The 23,044-nt window shown below is 41.8% G+C and overlaps 1 protein-coding gene across 4 annotated transcripts in view; it reads left to right on the top strand.

Moving 5' to 3' along the window:
* GRHL2 (grainyhead like transcription factor 2) overlaps nt 1-23,044 on the top strand; it is a 156,080-nt gene that overhangs the window by 78,299 nt on the left and 54,737 nt on the right. For all 4 annotated transcript variants that reach the window (XM_046642041.1, XM_046642038.1, XM_046642037.1 and 1 more), the window contains exon 8: nt 18,671-18,765. In XM_046642041.1, coding sequence (XP_046497997.1) covers nt 18,671-18,765 — 95 coding nt within the window. The remainder of the gene's footprint in view (nt 1-18,670; nt 18,766-23,044) is intronic.

Genomic DNA, 23,044 nt, shown 5'->3' with positions numbered 1-23,044 from the left:
GGTTACTCCACTCCTTACCCCTCGTCCATCCTCTATTAACTAGTCAAACATACTTATCTAATAAACAGGGAAACTGAGGCCTAGAGAGGCTCACTGACCCAAGTGACTTCTCCTCAGATAATTGGAGCAAGAGCTGGGATGAGGAGTCTTCCTCACCGGGCAGACCCTGCCCCCCAAGACCAGCTGACCAGGACGAGGCGTTTGGGAATGCTTGCCTTAACCTGCTTTGCAGCCGATCTGCATAGAGGAACAATTTTATTTTATTTGAAAAGTTAACCTTATAATTATTACCCAAGAAAATGAGAGGAGCAATTAGATAGAAATTTGGACTAGATCCACATAAGGCAAGTAATAAACGCATTTTACTGACATACCTATTGCTTCAACTTTGATATTGTTACTTTCCTTAAAGCAGAATGATTTCTCAGACCTCAGAGGACTTCAAATCTTCTCTCTCTTCTTCATCACCTCCCCCTGCCTTCAACTTTTTCCTCATATAACTATATACACATGAGCATGCATGCATGTGTGCACGCGCACACACAAACACGCCTTATCTTTGAGGTTTGTGACTTTTACTAAGTGGCCTTACGTCTTTCCTTATTCGGGTCCCTTCCACGCTCATGCTCAAGGATCGCTCTGTTGTCTCTTGTACCCGGTAGTAACGGTGCCTGGTGAACATTCCGTCTTCCCTTGCATAAATTTATCTCACTTGGATTAGATGGTCTGTGGTTCTTTGAGGCTGCTCCTCATCTTCGGCATCCTCTTAATCCTCCGAGTAGCCCCTCAGTGCTGGTTGCCTGACGGCAAGAGGACCCTCAGTGTCCCAGCTGGAGTCCTGTCTGTGGGATCCTGAGGGCCCAGGGCCCAGGAAGGAGGCTGCCCCTCAGAGCACGTGGAGCCTCAGCTCCCAGGTTCCTTGTGTCCGGAGTGGAGTCCTGGTGAGGCCGTTCCCGCATCACATCACGCACGTCACTCTTTGGCTGAGTACTTGCACCTGCCTGGCTTGTTCCCTTACCTCTTTCAGGCCTTGGCTTCTTGTCACCTTATCAGAGAGACCTTCCCTATCACCTTACCTGAACGCCACCCCCTCATCACTCTCCAGCTCCCTTCCCTTCTCACCACCCAACATGTTATTCATATATATGTTTTTATTTCTTATTGTTTTTCCCTCCTACTAGAAGGTGGGCCCATTGAGGGCAGGCACTTGAGTGTTTTGTTCCCTGCTGTAGTTCCTGTGTTTAGCACAGGGCCTGAGATGTAGTGAGCACTCAATAACTGTTTCCTGAATGAATGAATGAACGAACGAACATACGTGGGGATAAAACTCTTATTACACTGGCAGAAGGCAGGCCTCTCGAAGGCGTGAACCGTGCCTTAATAACAGCTCCCATGTGTTCGTTGCCTTCCATCTACCAGGCTCTTTCTATACACCGTACACAAGCATTTCATCCTCAAAACAACTCATTTTGTTGTTTATAAACTAAGATGGTGAGGAGTCAAGAATTTAACCCAAGGTCATGCACTTGGTAAGTGGTGTAGGTGGGATGGAAACCCAAGAAAGCCAGAGTTTGCACCCTTTGTTTTTATTATTATTCTGTGTCCTCACTTCACTGTATATTGTCTTTGTATCCCACCCCCTGGATAGTGCTTACCCCCCACCAGGATCTGATTCACGTAGCATGATGGAGGATGTTCATTAACTGACGTTGCACAGGCGTCTTGCTTCTCCCTCCTGCGCCGTCCTCCCCAGACACTGGGAACGCTTTGAGGTCTGGGTGCTGAGACCCTTGGCCGTGCTGGTTCTGACATTTCTGAAAGCCAGTTCGGATATGTGGTTCGGATATGTTAGGCCATAAACTGGTTTTGGGGGGAAGGAAACATTAGTGATTAGTTCTTACTTGGTATAAGTAAGACAAACCAACCCTGGCCCCAGTGGATTCTGCTGTTTTTCAAAGTACACAAGCAAGTTGCCCAGGTCTCGCAAGTTCTTTCTTGTGAACTCGTTGAAAAACAGCAATTATTCCAGGTTATAAATAAGGTTACATTCTGCATCCCAAGGAGCGCTCCTGTGCCATTTCTACCTCCAGTGTGAAAGAGCCACTTAGATTTCTCTGTCGTTTGCTTTTCTCTGAGTGTGAGAGCCGCCTTCTAAGGGGACGTCATGGAGTTAGCATTGGTCCCGTATTTGTTACCATCAGTTATTCCACATTTATTCAGCAAACACGCCAGACCCTTTGTTAGGAACTGGCGAATCAGAGGGAATTAAGGCAGAGCCCCTGCCTCAAATTGCTCAAGTCTGGAGGCCAGAAGATAAAAGGCTCAGCTGTCATGGGGTGAGTGGCAGCTGGGAGGAGCGCTTCCCTGAGGAGATGTTTCTGAGGTCCCTCTGAAAGGATAACAAGAACATACGGGTCAGAAAGCTGGGGTGGGCGCTGCAAGCCACAAAAACAGCACATGCTCAGTACAGGAATCAAGACAGAAAAACCAAAATGAAATGGGCAAATTATTTTATAAAGTCCAATAAAACTGTTAGTGGAGATGGGAGGGGTGGGAACTCTCATGTGTGCTTGTGGGAGCGTTAACTGCTTCAACTAATACAGTCAGGGAAGGAAGGAGTCCCGAGGAAATGGGGCTGAGAAAATGAGAGGGAAGGGTTTGGTAGTTGAGGAAACAATGTTTTCTTCAGGGGAATCTTCAGGTGACAGGGGTGTGGAGCGTGTTGGAATTGGCTGGCCTCAGCTCTCGAAGGAGCCCTGGGGAAAGCTGTTTCCGTGCCACATGGGCTGAAGCTCCCATCTCTGGTAGAGGCTGATTGAGCCCAGCAGGGTGTCTAAGGGTCCATGGGCCCCAAGGTTCCAGGTGTTAGAGGGTCATTGACTCCTGCCACCCGTGTCCTGGTGGCAAACCTCAGAACTGCAGGTGGAATGTGGGGAAATGCTATCTCAGGGTCTCTGCAGAGAAACATTACCACACCAGATGTCGAGGGTAATTGAGCCCAGAGTTTCTTGTCCTCTGCTGCTTTAACACTGCCTTGGCTCCAGAAAGTCTTGTTTTGCAGTTTTGTTGGGGAGATATTCAAGTGTGTGTGTGTGTTTATGCTTTTTTATATTGAAGTGTAACATGCATACCTTGTTTTTAGCTAATCCATGTTTTTCTATTGTTGAATGGAGTAGATTTTAGAGATCCTGGAATACGTAAGAGAAGGATAATAAAAGTTGTACCTACATGTTGTCATTCGTCCCAGTGGGTGTGTTCCACTCACATATCTGTCCTCCCAGAACACTGATAAGGACACACGGAGGGGAATGTGCAGAAATAACAGGCAGATAGAATATTGTGATGAAGTGACATTTCTTTTTAACAAGTTGCAGTACTTGATTTCAAATGCTTTGGATTGAACATTGGGGATTTTTAGCAGGACTGCAATGGGATGATATATGCATTTCAGAGAGGTAATTCTGGGCCAACATGGGGGATGGGATGAAGTGAGGGAGAGACTGCAGTGAGGAGACCGGTTATAGCCGGTGAAAGACGAGTACCTGGAGGTGTGAATTGTAAAGGGGAGATGCAACGATAACCCATGAACGAGAGACAAGTTCTAGAACTGATAGACCCTCTATGACTGCCTGGCTGTGGGAATCGGGGAGAAGAAAGGGATCACAGAAGCAGAGTGTGGTTTTGTAACTAGGTGGGTGCCCTGCCCTGAGGTAGGGGAGTCAGGAGGGGCAGCTGGCCTGGTGCCAGGGGGTGAATCTTGGCTGGGTACTGAGTTCAACCAGGAGCATGATGATTTTGAGGCACTGTCTCTACACAAGGAGCAGGGTGGGAGTTCCCCAAGACTCACGTGCACAATGGAGCTATCAAGTTTTGCAGTGGGAGCCATTTAAAAAATAGTTGGGGGCAGGTCCCATGGCCGAGTGCTTAAGTTTGGTGCCCTCCACTTTGGTGGCCTGGGTTCAGTTCCCAGGTGTGGACCTATACCACTCATCGGTGCCCATGCTGTGGCGGCATCCCACATATAAAATAGAGGAAGATTGGCACAGATGTTAGCTCAGGGCCAATGTTCCTCAGCGAAAAATAAAAATTTTGAAATGAATCACAAATCACAGAATGAACTACACTACACATCAAGTCTACTCAAAGAGTAGGTAATTCCAAAACCACTTTCTAGGGAAGGAAAACTTTTCTATTTGTTGCCTTTTAAGCAGGGAAGGAAAATTAGAAGAGGTTCAGCAATGAATATTAACCTTATTGAATGAAAGCCAGAAACTGAAGCATTCACGTACAATTTCTCTCTACTGAACAGAATTGAGTTACTTTACCTCTTTACAATGCAGATGTTCCAAAATAATGAACAACACAGTTTTTGCACTTTTAGAATGGGTGGCATGGATTGTAATGTGATTCCACAAGCACGTCAGCATAAGCGTCATTACTTTCAGTCACATCCAATGTAACCATTATTGATAGAATTTTGTAGTTAATTCATGAAACCAACCAGTTGCTCTTTATTCAATCTGTATCTTGAATTTTGATTCACAGTAATCTTTCCCTGTATCAGGATGTGTTTGTTATATTGTTAAATATTAATCCTGTAGTTCTCCATGGTAATTAGCAGGCAATTATAGTACATCTTTGGTTACTAGCATGTGATTATAGGGTTTTCATCTGTGCCCTAATACAAATCAATTTCTTAAGAGTCAATTTTTAAATTGTGCTGTTGATGGCAATTTTATATTAAGATAAAGCTTTCCATGAAAATATAAGTTACGACTAAATCAGAACATTTCTTCCAGTTTAGTTCTAAACAGTTTTTTTGAGAGTTCAAAGAGAAGCCTTTCAGAAGACTCTCAAACACAGAATTTCGCTACCTCTGTGGATTGCTCAGCCTGGCTGTTCTGTCCAGGCCTAGGAGCTCTCTTCAGTCTGGAGTCATCGTCCACTTTCAGATAGGAATTGTGATGAAAATTAACCAACACTGTTTTTCCTTTGCGTTTTCTAGAGGAGGCTGGCCTTGGGCGTGCCCTACAAATGTGCTCTCTTGCAGTTTTATAGCCATACCTGGGCGGGCTCCTCAGAGCTGTGCAGAAAGGCGGAGAGTGGAGGCCGGGGTCGGGGAGGGGGATGCTGCTTTCAGGAGGTCAGGTAGCCAGGAAGTCAGCATAAATTCAAATCCTCAGCAGGCCTAGGAGCTGAGCGTGCCCTGCACCTCATCCCTCTCTTCACCCAGGTGTCCAGTCCTGACATTTAGCTTTGTTCTCAGGAGGGCTCTCCTCCCCCAGAGTTATACACACCTGCTCTCCCCCTGCTGTCAGGAAAGTATGGGTCTTCCCTCCCTTACAAATAACTCAGGTAAATGGAATTTCCATTTTTGGTGTTTTCCTAGACTGTTTCCACACTTCTGCATAGATGTGAAAAGTAAATTTGATTTAAAACCAAAGAAAACCCCTTGAGAGCCACCAACCTTAAAAAAAAAAAAACAAAAACAAAGCCCAGAGCTGGCGAGAGTGAAGGTAGTGAGTGAGATCTAAGTCAGAAGAGAGACCTCGATCCCTGCTTCTTCCTCCATGGGAGGGAGGAGGCTGGGGTGTGGGCCAGGCACCACCCAACATGCGGGGTCTTCCTCACTTCATCAGCTCTAGATGTTAGGACAGTGAGGCGCAGCGTAAGGTATCCTCTGTTCTGTAGAGAAGCGCCGTGGCCATAGTTACTGAAAATTCCTCTTCATCTTCAAATTTGGTTAGAAAACATTTATGTGATAGAAGTATGGCAGGCTATTAAGGTTGTATATTTTAAAACGTTATAAAATGCAAGTATTCTTTAAAGTTTAATCTTAGTTCAGGCAGAACATATTAATTTTCAGTAATAATTGAACCACTCTGATTTTTCATTTGTTGCATGCATGTCTCCCTGTGAGTCCTAGAAGCTCATTTTGTTGGGGACAACAGCTCTGGGGAGAATCACTTCTTCCTTGGGGTATGTGCTTGGGGTAATCTTGAGGTCCCTCGCTCTTCCGCTCATGGAAGGGTCCAGGACAAGACCAGAGTTCACAAACCCCCCGTACGTCCCTGATCCTTGCGGACTTCTTTCCAGCTGTTGATGGGTCTTCCTCTTTCCTTCTGCCCCACGTTTCTTGAAAGAGGAGTCCACTTCCTAGCCCACATCCTAAACTGTTGGTCATGTCTCAATCCAGCATAACCTATCTCTTATTAAAGTTTCTTGATGCTGAATCTATAGGTCTATTTTCACTCCTCACTAGTTTACTAGTTACTTCCAGTATCTCCTTTGTTCCTTCTCTGAGGCTGTCTTTGCCTAAAAAGGTCCTCCCTCCCTCCTTCACCTGGCAGACATCTCACCTCTTAAGACCTGTTCTCCTATCCCCACTTGGGTGAGATCTTCCTAGTCTTTCCAGGCAGAGTCAGCTGCTCCCTCTGTGGGTTTGGTTTATATCTAGACAATAGCATTTTGCTATTTTTCACCTGGTTTATCAGTTGACATTCCATCCATCCCACTATGTGCTGAACTGTTTGAGTGGAGAGAGAATTTTTTTTAACCTTTGTACACCTAGCACCTGGTGCTGAGCCTGGTATAGAATAGATGTGCAACCAGTGTTGACTAGTTGATGGACAAACTGCCGTGTATGGTTTGTGTATATAGGTAATAGTTATGGTAAGCAAGCACATGTCTAGTTAGCTGGGAAATGAGGCTGGGGTCATGCTCTCTCCTCTTCCATGCTGAAAAAATCATTTTTGGTAGTATTTTTCTAGATGCCCGGGGCCTAAATGTGCATTTGGTACTCTAATTTCTTATATTTTAAATATTATACTATAATAATATAGTATAATTTTTAATGAAACTTGTTTAGCAACTCTAAGACTTAATTGCTATCATAGAAATATAATATGTACACTGATAAACCAAGGGAAATTTCTCCTTTTTATCTAGAAATTATTACTGTTTCCCTGAAGCAATCAAATAGGAAATTGTTTAATAGCAAATTTTCCAAAAGAAAATGAGAGCTAGATTTGGAAATTAAAAATTACAATGATTGAAGCCCTTTACCATTTTTTCTTCACTGGTCCTAGGAAGTGTGTTTATCTGGTTCCAGGACATTATTATTTAAAAAATCTCTTCTGGTAAAGTATTTTTCTATTGCTGGCAATTTTAAAACCCTGAGCCGTTAACCAGAAGGAATGTTACAGAGAGGACTAAAGCATGGAATGGATACTTGAAGACCCCTCTGGGAATCAGTTTTAATGACGGGGTAAAGCTGTACCATAAAGAGATACTGGTTTGGATTATGAGCTTTCAAAATTAACACAAACACACACACAGATAACTAGAACCACTTAACAGACCTGCCGTATTTAATACTGTAAAATGCTTTATTTCCTGTCTTCCATCTTTTTTTTTCCCATTTACTGCTTACCACTTTGTTTTGGCCCTACTTGATGGGACCTTTTCTATCTTTAGCTAAAAGACCATGGTTTCATCTCATACATGGAATCTATGCTTTTATTTGATTTCATGTTTTTTGCTTGGGGCCTAATTATTTTCTTTCTTCAGCGATGCATTTAATGAAACCTCAGATAACCTGATGGTCTTACATTTTTTTAGTATTATTTGGTTGGCTTAAAAATTGCAAAAAATAACTGGAGATACAGCTGATAATTTCATGAGACTCTTCTATTTACTGAACAAAACTACAGAGCCAGTCTTTTCAGCTATCCTCTGGCATTTACTAGAAGCCTCTCTCTCACCACACCTTTCAACAGAAACAAATTTATGTCTTCGCAATACCCCCAAGTGTGAAATTAGGCAAATCTAAAGTTTTTCTTCTTTGTTTACAAAACCTAAAACTTGCCAAGAGAAAGTTTTTCCAAAATTAAATTAAGCTCTTTGAGGTTGTAGAAGCCAAAATAAGGTGAAACTAATCTGAAGAAAACTCTTTGAACAGGCTCCAGGAATGTGGAGCTGCCACTAGTTTTTCTACTCTTGAAAAGACAAGTATTAAAATAACTGAGTGCTAAGTAAATGAGCATCTCGTCATCGTTCAGCGATCCTGTGAGGTAGGTGCTGGTATTATCTCCATTTCCCAGATAGGGAAACCAGCTTACAGAGGTTCTGCACTTTTTCTAAGGGGGCTGCTGATGCGTTTGAATCCACACCTACATCCATACCCACAGTCGCCAGCTGCTGTGGTCAGCATTACAAAGGAAAACAGTTATGGCAGCAACACCTTCCCTCCTTTGCAGGACAAATTTATCTTCTTGAAGAAATATATTTAAGAGAATTCGAATTTTTCCCCCTCCCCCTAGAATTTTAATTTTGAAATAATATCTAAGTCCTGTAATAGTTGTTGGAAAATAAGTAAACAGGAATAGCAGCATGGGGAGTTCAAATAGCAGTTAATGCAAAAATCATTCATATAACAAACTAGAATAGCTAATGGGGTCTCCCTCCGCCACCCCCCACCGGGCACATACATAACGGACTTACCTTCCTATCTCTGTTAGCCAGTTTGGTATGCATGACTGGGCAGCCAGGGGCATTTAGGGAGACAGAAAATGGAGGTTAATCTTGATGGAACCTGAGACTCTGAAGGGGATAGGTTTGTGGTTCCAGTTTAGCAGAGGATAGTCCATGTGAGGAATTACAGTTCCTGGGATGAGTCTGTGTCCTGCACCACCAGTTACCAAAAAGTCATTTCTTTTGTTTGAGTCTATTCAGTCTGCAACTCAGCGGTACAATTATGTATGTTTGAAAGTTATTTCTGACACTGAGGGCTGCTAGACGCTAGAATGGGTCTTTGAGAGAAACTGTGGAACGTCTTATCATAGAATGGCAATTCTCAAGACTCTTACTAGTAATAAAGTAGCATCATTTGAGAAAGTGTTCAGTTTTCTTTTATAAATTAGTGTTGCTTTAACTGGAAAGTGTTACAGTTTCTGGAAATATCATCTGAGGTGGGAAGAGATTGGGGACTGGTTTGCTGGAGAGAGGGAGACCTGTTTGTGGGTCTGAGATGGTTTCCGCTGATCAGCCATTTTGGGCAGTGATTTCTAACCCTATGTGCCTATAACTTCTTGTCCCGCACCTCCCCCAACAGTGTTAGTATGGTGTTAAGTAATGAAAGGAAGGATGGAAAACTAGAATAAAACACGAGCAGTTCACGCAGTGTAGAAAAATAAATTATTTACTGAAGCACCATGCATATCTTCATTCGTTTGGCAAACTGTCGAAGTGCGAGGCACTATTTTTAAGAGACAGTAGTTTGAAGAGACAAAATTTGGAGCTGGCCCAGTGGTGTAGTGGTTAAGTTCACATGCTTCGCTTTTGTGGCCCTGTGGGGTAGCCTGGAGTTCATGGGTTTGGATCCAGGGCGCAGACCTACACACTTCTTATCAAGCCATCCTGTGGCGGCATCCCACATACAAAATAGAGGAAGATTGGCTACAGATGTTAGCACAGGGCCAATCTTCCTCACCAACCAAAAAACAAAAAAGAGAGAGAGAGAAAGACAAAATTGTTAGATTAAAGTTGAATCTCACTAAGTAACATAGACTAATAAGAGTTTAATTCTAGGCCCATCCAAGTTGATTTAATTCAGAGCTAGAAGCCATAGTGCATGTATGGACACATATGCATGTGTGTTTATGTGTCTGCACACAGGATATGACCTACTATCAGTTTGAAATCAAGTTTATGAGTTAGGACCAGCATTCTTGAAAAATGAAATCAAATAGATTAAAAAATGCTAGCATACATGAAGCACAGTAATGGGTTACAATGTAAAGTGCTTTTCTTGCTCTAAACTTATGGCCAATGCAATCGAAAGCTGTAATATTGGCCTATAAAATTCCTTCTCTAGAAACAGAAAAGTGAGTCAAACAGAAATAAAATCTTAATTATCCTAAAGAGAAAGTTTGAAGAAAGATTCCATTTTGAATGATATCTGTGAGGGTATTAAAATAAACTATGGCGAGTAAATAGTAATAATTTTATTAATAACTCCAGCTTTAATAATATTCAAGAGTCACAAATTATGTCTTCATAATTTCAGCCATCGTTGTTCTGGATTATGTATGGGAAGGTACGCATTTGAAAGGCTGTGGATCCCAGAAATCAGAGGGCTCTGGCTGAATATGTAGACAGAGCCTTTTAGGTTCCAATCCCAGCTGGGCCCTTTACAAATGAGGTGACTGTCAGCAGGTGGCTGGCGGGGCGAGGCGGGGTAGGAAGGAAGGGTACTTACATTTGCCTGGCACCCATTCGACAAAGTAGGAATAATAAAAAAGCTACTGATCAGAATTGTCTGAGTTAGTGATTGTGAAGTATGTATATTTAGCGCACACTCTGCTCTCACAAACTGGTGGCAGTTCCTGTTATTTGCTCAGGGGCTAGAACCAAAGGATGGAAATATATTTAGTGCTTCTAAAAATCAACTCAAGTGTCAACACACTTAAGGAAACCCAGGTTACCTCTGACTTGGTAAAAGCATTATAAAGGAAATAATGAATTCACTAGAGTTTTTGAGAGTCATTCAGGTTTTAAGAAGCTGCGTCTTTGATTTTGAAAAACAGAAAAAAGTCTCAGAACCTCCTTGGACTAGGCTTTATTTATTCTACCTATTTCTAGTCAGAGCAAATACTCCTAGAATGACCCTCCACTGTTTCCTGAGTTTGAGCTGATCCTATTTGGCCGTTGCAGATGGAGGGAAGCAGATGTTTGAAGACAGATGGGACGGGGGAAGGTGGGCACCAGCGGTGCTGCTGTCACACTCTATAGGAGCAGCAGGGTCTATTCTCTGAGATATTGACTCTCTTTTGAAGATGAGGAAATACAAGTTGAGAGAAGTTCAGTAACTCACTGAAGGTCTCAGGGCTTGGTGAGAGGAGGAGAGAAATTAAATTTAAATCTTTGTGTCTCCACCACCAGTGTCCTTTTTCCCTATAAATTTACCACCCTATAAATGGACTCCTTGTAGCATCTTGACTCTGAATATACAAACTATTCCAAGTTCTTGGACTTTTGAAAAAAGCATCCTTTGAGGCTGCGGTGGATTGCATACTGAATTGGCAATAGTGCCTGAGCCATTTTCAGCATTCCATGTCCATTATTTCACTAGTCCAGACAGAATCCAGACCTTTCAGAAGAGAAGCAACTTTTATATTAATTATACTACCCCTTTTAATCCACAACAGTATATACAAAAAAATAATTAGAAGGTGTAGTTATAATTTACCAAGTACGTGAAGCATAATTAAGGGGAAGGAATTAACATTTCTTTTGACGGCATTCCAGAATCACACTTACACATACAATCAGTTTGAAGAAAACTCAATCTACAAAAGTCTGCATTTAAAAATCTATTAACAGACTACCGATTATATGCAAAAAATAAAAAAGATAACAAAAAGATTCACCATTATGCTTCCCGTAACAATTAAAATAGAATCAAATCCCATAATTTCTACTCAGAATGTAACTTGCCAGAAACGTATGGAAAGTAATGCACATTCACATGTGCTTAGCAGTCCTTTGCTGAAACACTGTGACATTTGACATCTTCCCCCTGCATCTCTTGTTTTCTCAGAAGGGCTAACTTTTGAACTTTTCTTTCCATCTTTATGGTGGCTGAAGAAGATGGTGATGTTTCCTTTGCTTCTTCTCCACTGTGGCACCCCCAACCTCGCCCTCCTTTGTCAAGGAATTTGCAGTGGTCCCATAATGTCCAAAGATGAATCTCTCTAGCTCATTGAACTTGCATTCCTGCAGTTTTTCTCTGCCAGCTAGTTGCCGTTGTAGACTATGGTGTGATTTTTCTCTACAAGGTGTTAATATCTGGTGACAATCATTGTTTAATTCGCAAGATAAATTTGCAAGATAAATATAGACAGTGGTTAAAAGGAGGCCTGTGGCATCGAACAGACCCAGATTCAAATCATAGCTTGGCCTGTTACCAACTATGTGATTTTTACAAGTAGCTTGACTTCTGGGTAGAAGGAGGACGCTAAGGTCTGCCTCACAGGGTGGTTGTGATGAGGCAATGTTGGTAAAAGGCTCGGCACTCAGGAAGTTCTCAGTTTGTGGCAGTTATTGTCCTAAGAGCATTTGCATTTTAATGTCAGGAGATGACAATGTCCTTACCCAAAGGAACCAGTGGTTTAGGATGGGATTCCAGGCATGGAAACAAGCAGATGTCTTGGAGCAGGTGGTACTCCCATCTCACCATGTAGGTAACTGCCTGGTCCTCCTATACATGCTGTTTATGTCCCCCCAAGAGAGGAGATCTTTTGGGAAGAACCATCTGTCACATGGACTTCGTTGATAGTAGATGTAGGACCTCAGTGACAGATGATGTAGTGCTTTCCAAGACTTTATGTGGAGTGAATCAAATGCACCCAAAGGATTCAGTCATTTCAATTTGCCATAGAACAGTGCTACCCCAAGTGTGGTCCCCAGACTGGCAGCATCAGCTCCACCTGGGAGCTTGTTAGAAAGGCAAATTCTTTCCCACATCCCTGACCTACTGAACCAGAATCTCTGGGAGTGGGTCCAGACCTCTGCATTTTACCAAAGCCCTCCAGGTGCTTCTGATGCACCCCAGCATTTGAGAAGCACTGTTATAGACCATCCACACAGTCTGTAAGCTGTGGGAATCCAGAAACACTCATTCCACGTCTTTGGGGGGCATCCTAACTGGCTGTAGAGAATGCACATGGCTGTGCATTTCCACACTTCTCACTCTGATATTCCAAGGACACACACAGCCTTAGAGAGGACCCTGCACACCTTGGCTCTTTCACTAGCAACATGACATTAACAATGACATCAACTTCATTCTTATTTCATTAGATAGACTCCCATTTCTTCTTCCCATTGTTTCATTCTTTTTGATGCTTCAAGCTACTTGTGTACTTTAGGATTGTTCCTTTGTGTGTAAATTACTAAGATTAATAAGAACTACCTTTCTAACTCAGATTCAGTTGGCATAAATCTTTTTAGAACTCTGTTTCAGCCAATAATAATTTTGTTCCATCTTGCCAGGTTTTGGAAATATCTAAGGCGTTTTTCTATTTATATCCCCATTTTCACCAAGTAGATGTTTGTATTCTATAGATATTTACAAACCAGTGTACAAAATTTGCAAGGTAAAATTATGTTGCCTCTTTTTTTTAGGAAAAAAAGTCTATTCAAAATGTACTAGGGTCATGATTATGTGCTTTATGATTCTGTTAAAGTGAGGTGAGTACTTTCCAGCTATGGTGGCTATTCTGCAAGAGCAAGCCATTCGGTCAAATTAAATGACTTCCAATCACAGGAGGGAATCCCAGATGCAGGGTGTTGAATGGAGACCCTCAACACTGATATATCCATATCCTAAATCCCAGAGCCTGTAAATTATGACCTTATATGGAAAAAAAGGCTTTGCACATGTAATTAAGTTAAGGGTCTCAAGGTGAGATCATCCTGGATAAATCCAGTGACAAGTCCTTAAAACAGAAGAGAAGGGGGAAACAGACACAGAGACACAGAGGATAACGCCATGTGAAGACAGGGGCAGAGATGGGAGTGATGCATCTATAAGCCAAGGGACACAGAGGATTGCCAGCAAGCACCAGAAGCGAAGAGAAAGGCATGGAACCCATCATCTCTCAGAGCCTCCAGAAGGAACCAGCCCTGCCAGTGCCTTGACTTGGACCTTCTGGCCTCCAGAACTGTGAAAGAATAAATTTCTATTGTTTTAAGCTACCAAGTTTGTGGTAATTGGTTATGGCAGATCTAGGAAACTAAGCTCATTACACCAGCTCATTATAATACTTTTTACTAGTTGCAACTATCAACATTTACAAAATGTGGGTTTGGGAAACTTTCTTGAGGAAATAAGTTAACAAAGGCTTAACAACAGGTTGCTGAGTTTCTCTTCCTACACCATGGGTCATAAACCCTTAAGCAAACAAAGCTTATCAAAGGACGTTAACACAGTTTTCAGAAACTGGAGATACATCTATTAGCATTTTATTCATTGGACAAGAAAGCATATGGACAAGGCAACATCAATGTGTGTAAGCTGTTTAGTCTTTTAGAAAACTTTGAGAGTCACGAAGGGAAAGCAGAGCTATTTTACCACCTGTAGGTGAATGGCTTAGAGACTAAAGACAGAGGGTGGAGAAATCTCAAGCGTGAGGACACTGCCTGGCACATAGCGGATGCACAGTAAATATTGGTTCAATATATTTGTTGATTAAGTGGATATGATAGAAACTGACGGAGACCCTGTGCAAGAGTGAGGGACCCAGAAAGCATTTTATTTGTATTTGTGTTGCATTTGTTTTTAAAATCTCTTCCTTTTCTAAGCTAATACATTTTTTAGGGGAGAAATTTTTCAAGTGGAGAAGCTATGGAAAAATAAAACCTTACAGTGCAGTAACTCATGAGATCTAGGATAAGTTTTTGACCAAACCACTTTGGTTTATCTCTATTTCTAGATATGACATTTGCTTTTTTAATTTATGATTGACCTGAAAGCTTTTTTTAAAAAAATGCTTGTTAAAAACTTCAAAACAAGATTGTAAGACTGTCTTTTAAAACAAATAGCTAGGAAGGATCAGAGAACCCAGTTTCTTTAAATTCAATGGTCTGCTTTTCTCTTCAAAATTTTCAGAGATTGCCTGGCTTGCTGAAAGCACAGGTTTCTTAAAAATCATTTCAAATATAGTCATAAAGCCTTATTCTAAATTTGTAGGATAGAAAATGGTTTTCCTTTGCTTTCTATTTTATCTCTTAGCTTTAAACATTTACTTTAAAATCAATAAGAAAATTTGAATACTGTAAGAGAAAAATGTGCAATGGACAGAACAGGAAACTTGTGATAAATGAATAAATTTTAAAAACAAAGAGAATGTAAAAAAACACAAAGAGCCAGAAAGCAAATGAAAGACTGTTCTATGTCTTTAGCAATCAAGGAATTGCAAATTAAGATCATAAGTTAGCAGGTTTTGCATATCAATTTGGAAAGAAACAGTTTGAGGAAGCTGGAACTCATACCCTGTTATCGTGAATATAGTTGTTTCAACCTTTCCAAGAGTAGTTAGGCAAAATGAACTAAAAGGCTTAAAAATATATTTCCCTTTGACCTATTAATTTCACTTCTGAGAAGATATCTTAATGAAATAATGAAGTATACATGAATATTTAGCCATAAAGATAATTAAAGGAAGTGCTATTTAAGGTAGCAAAGTATTGGACATCATTTAAGTGACAAAGAAGAACAAAATAAAGTTATGGCACTTAATCCAATATGATAGTATTTGGCCGGTAAAAATAGTTTCCACAAGTTTATTTATTGACGTGGAAGGATGCTGATGATGTATTAAGGGAAAAAAAAGCAAATTAAAAAATAATTGTTACAATATTGTGTAAAAACACGTACATATTTTGGAGAAAAGGAGAGACTGAGGGAGGGAAATGACATAGCCACGGGTGGGCTTTTAGTGGTTGGTTGTGGGTGAGTAGATTGTGGCTGCTTTTAAATATTTTTCTTACTTGTTCACGGTCTCTGACTTTCCTATGGTGAACATGCAAGCTTTTATATTAAAGTGTGTGTGCTTTATTTAAAATATAAAGATATATAGTTTTGATTTAAAGTGTCTCTGGAAAAGCCAATAGAATCATGAACAAAAGGTGTGAATAGGCAGTTTATATACGGAGACTCCTGGTGGGCTATTCCAGATGTGGAGGTGCTTGAACTCATGAGAGGTAGAAGAAATGCAAATATGTCATTAGGATACCATTTTGTACTCATAGGATTGGCCAAAAAAGTAGAAATTTGATGAGAAGCAGAGGAAATGGAATTCTGGTTGGAGTTTGCACTGACATGACCCACTCTAGAGAGTGAGTCTGGAGGGTCATTTTGAAGAGCACCTCTAAGGAGATTTTTCTGTGATTAACTATCAATCTAGGTCCCAGTAATCAGGAGATATTTTAAAAAACAAAATCAAACTCACTATTTTATTATGGATTGTTATGAACCTGTTATTTTTATGGCCTTTGTTTTATTATTATTTATATCATGGATAGGAAAAGCAAATAGAGTACTACTTTCCTCAACCTAATTCATACAAACAAAATGAATTGTTTTAATAAGAGAAAGTAATTAAAATCTTGCTAAAGGATCATGTGAACTTAGATTTTGTGATAAATGAGGAAATGGCTAAAAATTATCAGATATGTGAACTTTAGGAAAGCAGACTTTGAAATTTTACAGCGTTAACATAGAGAACTTGTTAAAGCCTGGAGAAGCCACCAGCCCTGGAGTGAGGCGGCACCTCAACAGAACAGAGCGGGAAGCGACCAATGGGCCAGAAACAACATGCCGGATTTTGTAGACAATGAGCACTTTATACATCTCGGAAGTCAGTCATGATATCTAGCTCCTATCCTGACTCAGAAAGAAAAATATTCAGAAAGGTTTTATAAACAAAAAGACCTCCAGTATCGTTGGAATTGAACCTTTCTCTGACCCCCATTGTAGGGCTGGAGTGTGATGGCACAGAGATGTGCAGGGCCTAATTGTGAAGGATGTGATAGGTCATGGTGTAAGTTTTAGCCTTATAAAAATAATAAAAAACACATGATCAGAGTTTAATTTTAGAAAAATAATTATGGACTCTTGGAGAGAAAGAATATGTGATTAAGTGATCCATTTGTGAGTGAACCAGGCCCAAAGAAAAGCAGACAGACTTTTCCATGATGCCCACCAAGCAGGACACGACCAATGTTTATGTAGTACACAAGGAACAGAATTAAGGTAGGATAGGATATTATATGTAAGGAGGCCAAGAGTAGGGGAAAAAAATCCAGGTGATAAGCATAAGCTAAAAACCTCAGGAAGTACAGTAGCCCCCCGTGCCCCCCACTCCTTGGGGGATATGTTCCAAGACACCCAGTGGATGCCTGAAACCAGAGATAGTACCAAACCCTATATGTACTTTGTTTTTTCCTATACGTACATACCTAGGATAAAGTTTAATTTATAAATTAGGCACAGTAAGAGATTAACAGCAACAAGAAATAATAAACAGAACAGGGGCCAGCCCAGTGGCCTAGTGGTTGAGTTCGCATGCTCTGCTTCGGCAGCCCAGGGTTTTGCTGGTCAGATCCTGGGCACAGATATGGCACCGCTCATCAGGCCATGCTGAGGTGGCGTCCCACGTAGCACAACCAGAAGGACCTACAACTAAGAATGTACAACTATGTACTGGGGGGCTTTGGGGATAAGAAGAAGGGAAAAAAAAGAAGATTGGCAACAGATGTTAGCTCAGGTGCCAATCTTTAGAAAAAGTAAACAGAACAATTATAAGAATATACTGTAATAAAGGTTATGTGAATATGGTCTTTTTCTCTCCCAAAATTTCTTATTGTACTGTGGTCACCCCTCTACGTCTTGTGATGATGTGATATGATACGATGCCTACATCGTGAGATGAAGTAATGGACGTAGGTATTGTGACGTAGCGTTGTTTTTGGACCTTGGTTGGCCGTGGGTAACTGAAACTGTGGAAAGCGAAACTGTAGATAAGGGGCAACTACTGTAGTGAGGATTAAGATTAGGAATATCATGTCCAGACCTGAAGACCTACTAAGGCAGTGATAGTGGAGACAGTGAGTAATAAGGATTTTTATCACAAGGTTGTTTGTGGTACCTGAGAGCTAGAGACCACCAAAGGGTCCATCTCTGGGGAGGATAAGTAAATTGTGGTCAATGGTCACCATGGAATTCTGTGCAGTTGCAGTTAGAAATAGGCGTGCCATCAACATTGTGGTTAGATCCAAAAAGGTCCATAGCTAGGGTTGCTGGGTAAAATATAGGGTGCCCGATTAAATTTGAATTTCTGATAAACAACAAATACTTTTTTTAGCATAAATATGTCCCAAATATTTGTTAAATCTGGCAACCCTAGCCATAGAACAACACAGTTTGTGAAAGCTAAGTACATGGACAAATCAACCCAACTATTTCATAAGAATACATAGCAAACATATTGATAGCTACCATGTTTGTGGGGGAGGATAATGGAGATAAAACAGAGTAAATAAACATGACATAAATAAAGAAATAAAAGAAGAGAGGGCCTTCAATGGAGAGGGTGTGATTAACTCAACTCTGTCCCTGAGTCCAAAAAGATGTAGAAGAAATGTGGATTCCTGCACTCTCCTGGAATTTCTTCCCTGAAGTCCCGATGACACTGCTTGGCTCATAAACAGAGTATTGTTCGACAAAAACAATCCCTATGGAATATTCTGGCACTTCCAGCAAAACTGAGGGGCAGGAAAATGAGTAGGAGAGGGAGGGGGTTGGTGACAAGGGACACAGGAGGAGAACAAATTAATAATTTTATAAACCTAGTAAAAAATAAAGCTAAAGAACAAATCAGGAACATTCTTTCATCTAGACTTAGTGTTTTAACAGAGGAACATGCTTACATTCTTATAGAGTACATATTAGTCAAAGAGTATCAGCAAGCACAAATCCTTAACGTTGCCATAGACACGGCCAAAGAAGAGGTGAAGGTTCAGTTTCCCCATCGGAAAATGATAGTTCAATACATGTCACAGAGTAGCTCTTACTGTTTCAAAAACTTTTTCTTTTTTAATGTTACAGCTGATTACAAGGAGAGCTTTAATACGATTGGAAACATTGAAGAGATTGCATATAATGCTGTTTCCTTCACCTGGGACGTGAACGAAGAGGCGAAGGTGAGTGAGAGAGTAGCACTGATTCATTGTTCACGCCTTTTAAACAACATGTCCTTTCTCTGCAGATGATTCTTTCATCAAAGCCTCTATAGGTGGGGACAGATCTGTTAACTTGAGCCAGAAAGAAAGGAAATGAACCTACTATCTTTCTCTAGAAGTCACACACATTCAATTATGTGCAGCTAAATTGCCTTTTGGGGGTAAAGGAGAGAAGGGAGTGTACCTGTTCCTCTGTGGCCTCCTGCAGGATGGGCCAAGCCAAGCCACGTGTCCCTCCCAAGTCCCCCAGGCCGCCAGCTCACACTCGGGGCTGGCAAGGCTGGGCCAGAGACCTGTTCTCCCTGCACTGCAGGTTCCCCCAAACCCCTCTCTAACTGCTGCCTTCTTCAGAGGCAGGAAGGTGCTCAGAGCTAATGTCTTCAGAGGTAAGCGACTGGGCATACCTCCTGACCCCTGACTCCTTCCGCACCTAATGGAGGGAGGGTGCAGGAAGCAGGGCTGCAGGTCTCTGAACTTCACTCCCTGAGGTGTAGCCACTGCTGTGACCTTGAGCTATTTCTTTCCTGTTGACTGTTAAGCTTTCTCTGTTTCTCTCTGGTGCCAGTATGGTTAAGAAGGGCAATGGTAAAATCTCCGGCAAGGTGTGTGCTGGGGTAGACGTCCACTGTTGCACTGGGTTGGGTGAAAAATTAAGACTTGGCTCATGCTCAGATTTGCTTTCCAGCCAAGAGTCTCTGAGTTTATGAAAACTCCAAACTTTTCTGCTATGCCCACTCTTCCTTCTGTGTTCCGTACCTTCTGATTCCTGAACCTTATTTTGCACTAATGCAAAGGTTCCAGATGAAACATAAGCTTGTTTTCTGCTTCAGTTATGTACCATCTAGAGGATGTTAGAAGACTCTGTCTTCAAACTAATGAAAAGGTCAGTGTAAACACCTCCCTTCAATGCTTTATTGTCTGCGAGCAGGGGGAAGGCTAGGTGAGAAAGGAAACTGGATGGGAATTGTGGGCATAACTTACAGAAGAAGATGAATTGCTCAGTGTCTCATTTCACTCATGTATAAAACAATGTAAATGAAACTGGCTTTAGGCCCAAGAAAGGTGACCTAAGTGGGCAAGCAGAGACAGAGTGCCAGAGGAGCCTGGAGAATGTTCCAGTGGCTCAGTGCATCTGAGGGAAGGAAGGAGGGCTTGCAATGCGTTGGGAAGTCAGGTCCCACACAGAGCTGTCGGGAAAGTTTGTCTTCTAGGGTCCACCCGGCCTCCATTTAAAGTTCCTAGCCCAAGCCTCGTGTTTTCTGTTCATACCCTCTTCTGTCAGAGGCTGGAGTGCTGGGCTAAGTAATGGAAAGGCAGTCTGTGTAATAGCATGGAGGGGCCAGGGCTGAAATCCTTAGCAAGTCAACTGACCTCTCTGGGCCTAAGTTCCCTCACTCAAAACAAAACAAAACAAACTTTTCCAATTGTCTCTGCTCTACCAAACATGTGCTAGGGGTGCGACGTGAGAAGATCCAGTGCTCTCAGGGAGGGAGGTGGAGGAAGAAATAATCAGCCAGCAGTGTGAGGAGGGAGAGGCCGTTGGGAAGACAGTGGGATCCTATCCTGGGAGGCGCCTTGTCAATGAAAGCAAGCTATCAATGTGAGCTGTAATCCAGCCCTAATTCGCAGTATCCTGCAGTCCGTGCAAATGAGTGCTCCTGGGTGAAGGTGTTAACTGTTACGTGTCCATAAAGACCTTTTAAAGCAAATGCCTAAACAAGAAGGGGCAGCTTGAGTGATGGAGGTGGCTCTGTGGTCAACCAGTGAGGTAGTTAATTTGAGGTTGAGCTGACTTTTCTTTTAGCCCAGTTCAGAGACACCACTCGTTTCCCATGGGTAGGAGCTCAGTTTTCTTGTTTAAATGTGTGTGTGCGTGCATGCGTGTTGTTCCAGACTGACGAATCTAAGCTCCCATATGCTTTGACAAATGGCAGTGTTTGCTTGTTGCAGTAAAATCTGTTTGTTTCTTTAATATATATTTTTAGTGACTATTACTTGGTGGTTGCAATTGTATGCAGTCTGGGTTAATCAGTAAGTAATAAAAAATAGTTCCAAATAATTTTCCCTAAACTATTGGAAGGGCTTTTAAAGAAAAACCAGTGAAGTTAAACCCATTTCATTAGGGAGACTGAGAAGACTCTTTCTCAACCCACAGAAACTAAGGTATTTCTTGAAAATATTATTGATTTTGCAATAAGCAGCCTGCAAAAAACAAAATCGCGTGGTTGAGAAAAAGGTTTTCAACAAAGCAGGAAGTAGAAGCGTCCCTCTTGCAGTGGAGTTGTGTGCGATTTTCTTTTTATGGACTTCTTCTCAGGAACAGTTGCATTTGTCTTTGCGTTCCTGTTGGTGACATCCACACAGAAGTCCTTTGTAGGCTTCAGGGCCAGGACCCGTGTGATGTTTTGGTTTATGTGGCCAGAGGACACAAATTTGTGACCTACAACCTTCATATGGTCCACAGAACATAGACGTGTATATGAGTATCATGCATTTATATACTTATATTTCAAATTTTTAGATTTTTTGCCCACATTTAACAGTAAGGAGATTATTATTTTTTTAATCTAGTTTTCCAGATTGTTTTTTTATGGCATTTTATTTTATTTTTATTTTTTATTTTTATTTATTTATTTCTTTTTTAAAGATTGGCACCTGAGCTGACATCTGTTGCCAGTCTTTTCTTTTCCTTCTTTTCCCCGAAGCCCCCCAGCACATAGTTGTATATTCTAGTTATAGGTCCTCCTGGTTGTGCTGTGTGGGACGCCACCTCAGCATGGCCTGATGAGCGGTGCCATGTCTGCGCCCAGGATCCGAACTGGCGAAACCCTGGGCCACCGAAGCTGAGTGCGCAAACTTAGCCCCTCGGCCATGGGGCCAGCCTCTCCAGATTCTTTTAGACAACTAAAGATTCTGGCAACCAGGAGCCTGAGTGTTTACGAGGCTGTGAGTGGCTCTTGTGAGGACTGGCTGTTCTCTTTAATGCTTTCTCTAGCCTTCTCCCTTCTGGAACTTTCCCTGCTTGGTCCTGGTGAACATTTGAGTTTTCACGCCCCAATCATGCCCCCTCAGACAACTGAATATACAGTTTACATCTTTATTGGCTTTCAGTGTTGGGGAAAGTAGTGACACAATGGAGGTTGACACAGTATGGCTGAGAGGAATGGGGCCAGGAACCCTGCCAGTATTTGCTGGTTCCTTTGGTCAGTCCTTTGGCAGCAGGCCAGAGGTTGGCTTGTGTTGGCATGCTTAAGAAAGTTGCTGTGGCATCCTTTAGAACACCCACAATGGTGGTTAATCTTGATCTTTGAGGGTGTTTTAAAAAACATCAGAAACCACTTGGGTCCAAATATAAATACATATCAACGAGTTGGATAATATCACTTTAGGGTTAAACATGAGATTTCTTTTGCACAAGACTGACTTTGAAGAAGGCAATGTAGAAGAGAGCCACGGCAGCATTGTTTGAGAAAACCATATGTCTTCCCAAGATGACTCTGTTAAAGGATAACTTACTTGGATATTTAGTTTTGGTGCATTTATTAACAACAACAACAAAAAAACAGGCTAGTATTTGGTGGTCTTACCACATATGTATAATCAAGACCTGATGATAAGGTTCATAGATTTTTCCAGAGCACATTCCTGCTTTTTTCTTTTGCTGTTGACCCACATTTTATTTCTACCTCTGCTGTAGCACGAACACAAGAAAGGAAAGGACGTGGAACTCTAATTGTTTAGTTTAATTTAATTATAGGGAAAAGTTTGGCTAGGGAAAGTGTTAAAACTATTAGTTAAAATAGGTTTGGGGATTAGCTCTAGATTTCCAGTCTCAATTGCAACATGATTCTGGCGGGACTATTACAGAGTTCTTCCACCCAGAACTGGTTTTGCTGGTTGTGCCACAGTGTCTCTCTGCACAATGACACGAGCACCAGAAATAGTCTCCAACAGGACGTTCTTTCCCCCTCAGGGTCTGTGTGGTCTGGAAGCTCATATAATGTAAACAGTTGCCCCTAGGTCCCTGGGAGTGACTCAGGTGACATCTCGGTGGATGAGGTTCTGAGCGTCCACGCTGTCACAGCTTGGAAGTTGATGGGGGGTGGGGCACAGCGTGCTACAGAAGAACAAGCACTGAAATGGGGTTCAGGCAACCAGATAGTCCTAGCACCGGAACAGCTGGCTTTGTGACTTCTGCCTTCTCAGCTTTAGTTTCCTAAAGCTGGAAAATGGCAGGAAG

Source organism: Equus quagga, chromosome 16 (genome assembly GCF_021613505.1).
Source record: "Equus quagga isolate Etosha38 chromosome 16, UCLA_HA_Equagga_1.0, whole genome shotgun sequence".
In the NCBI taxonomy this organism is placed as follows: Eukaryota; Metazoa; Chordata; class Mammalia; order Perissodactyla; family Equidae; genus Equus; species Equus quagga.
Note: the sequence above shows the minus strand (reverse complement) of the source record. Positions and strands in the feature narration are given on the sequence as shown.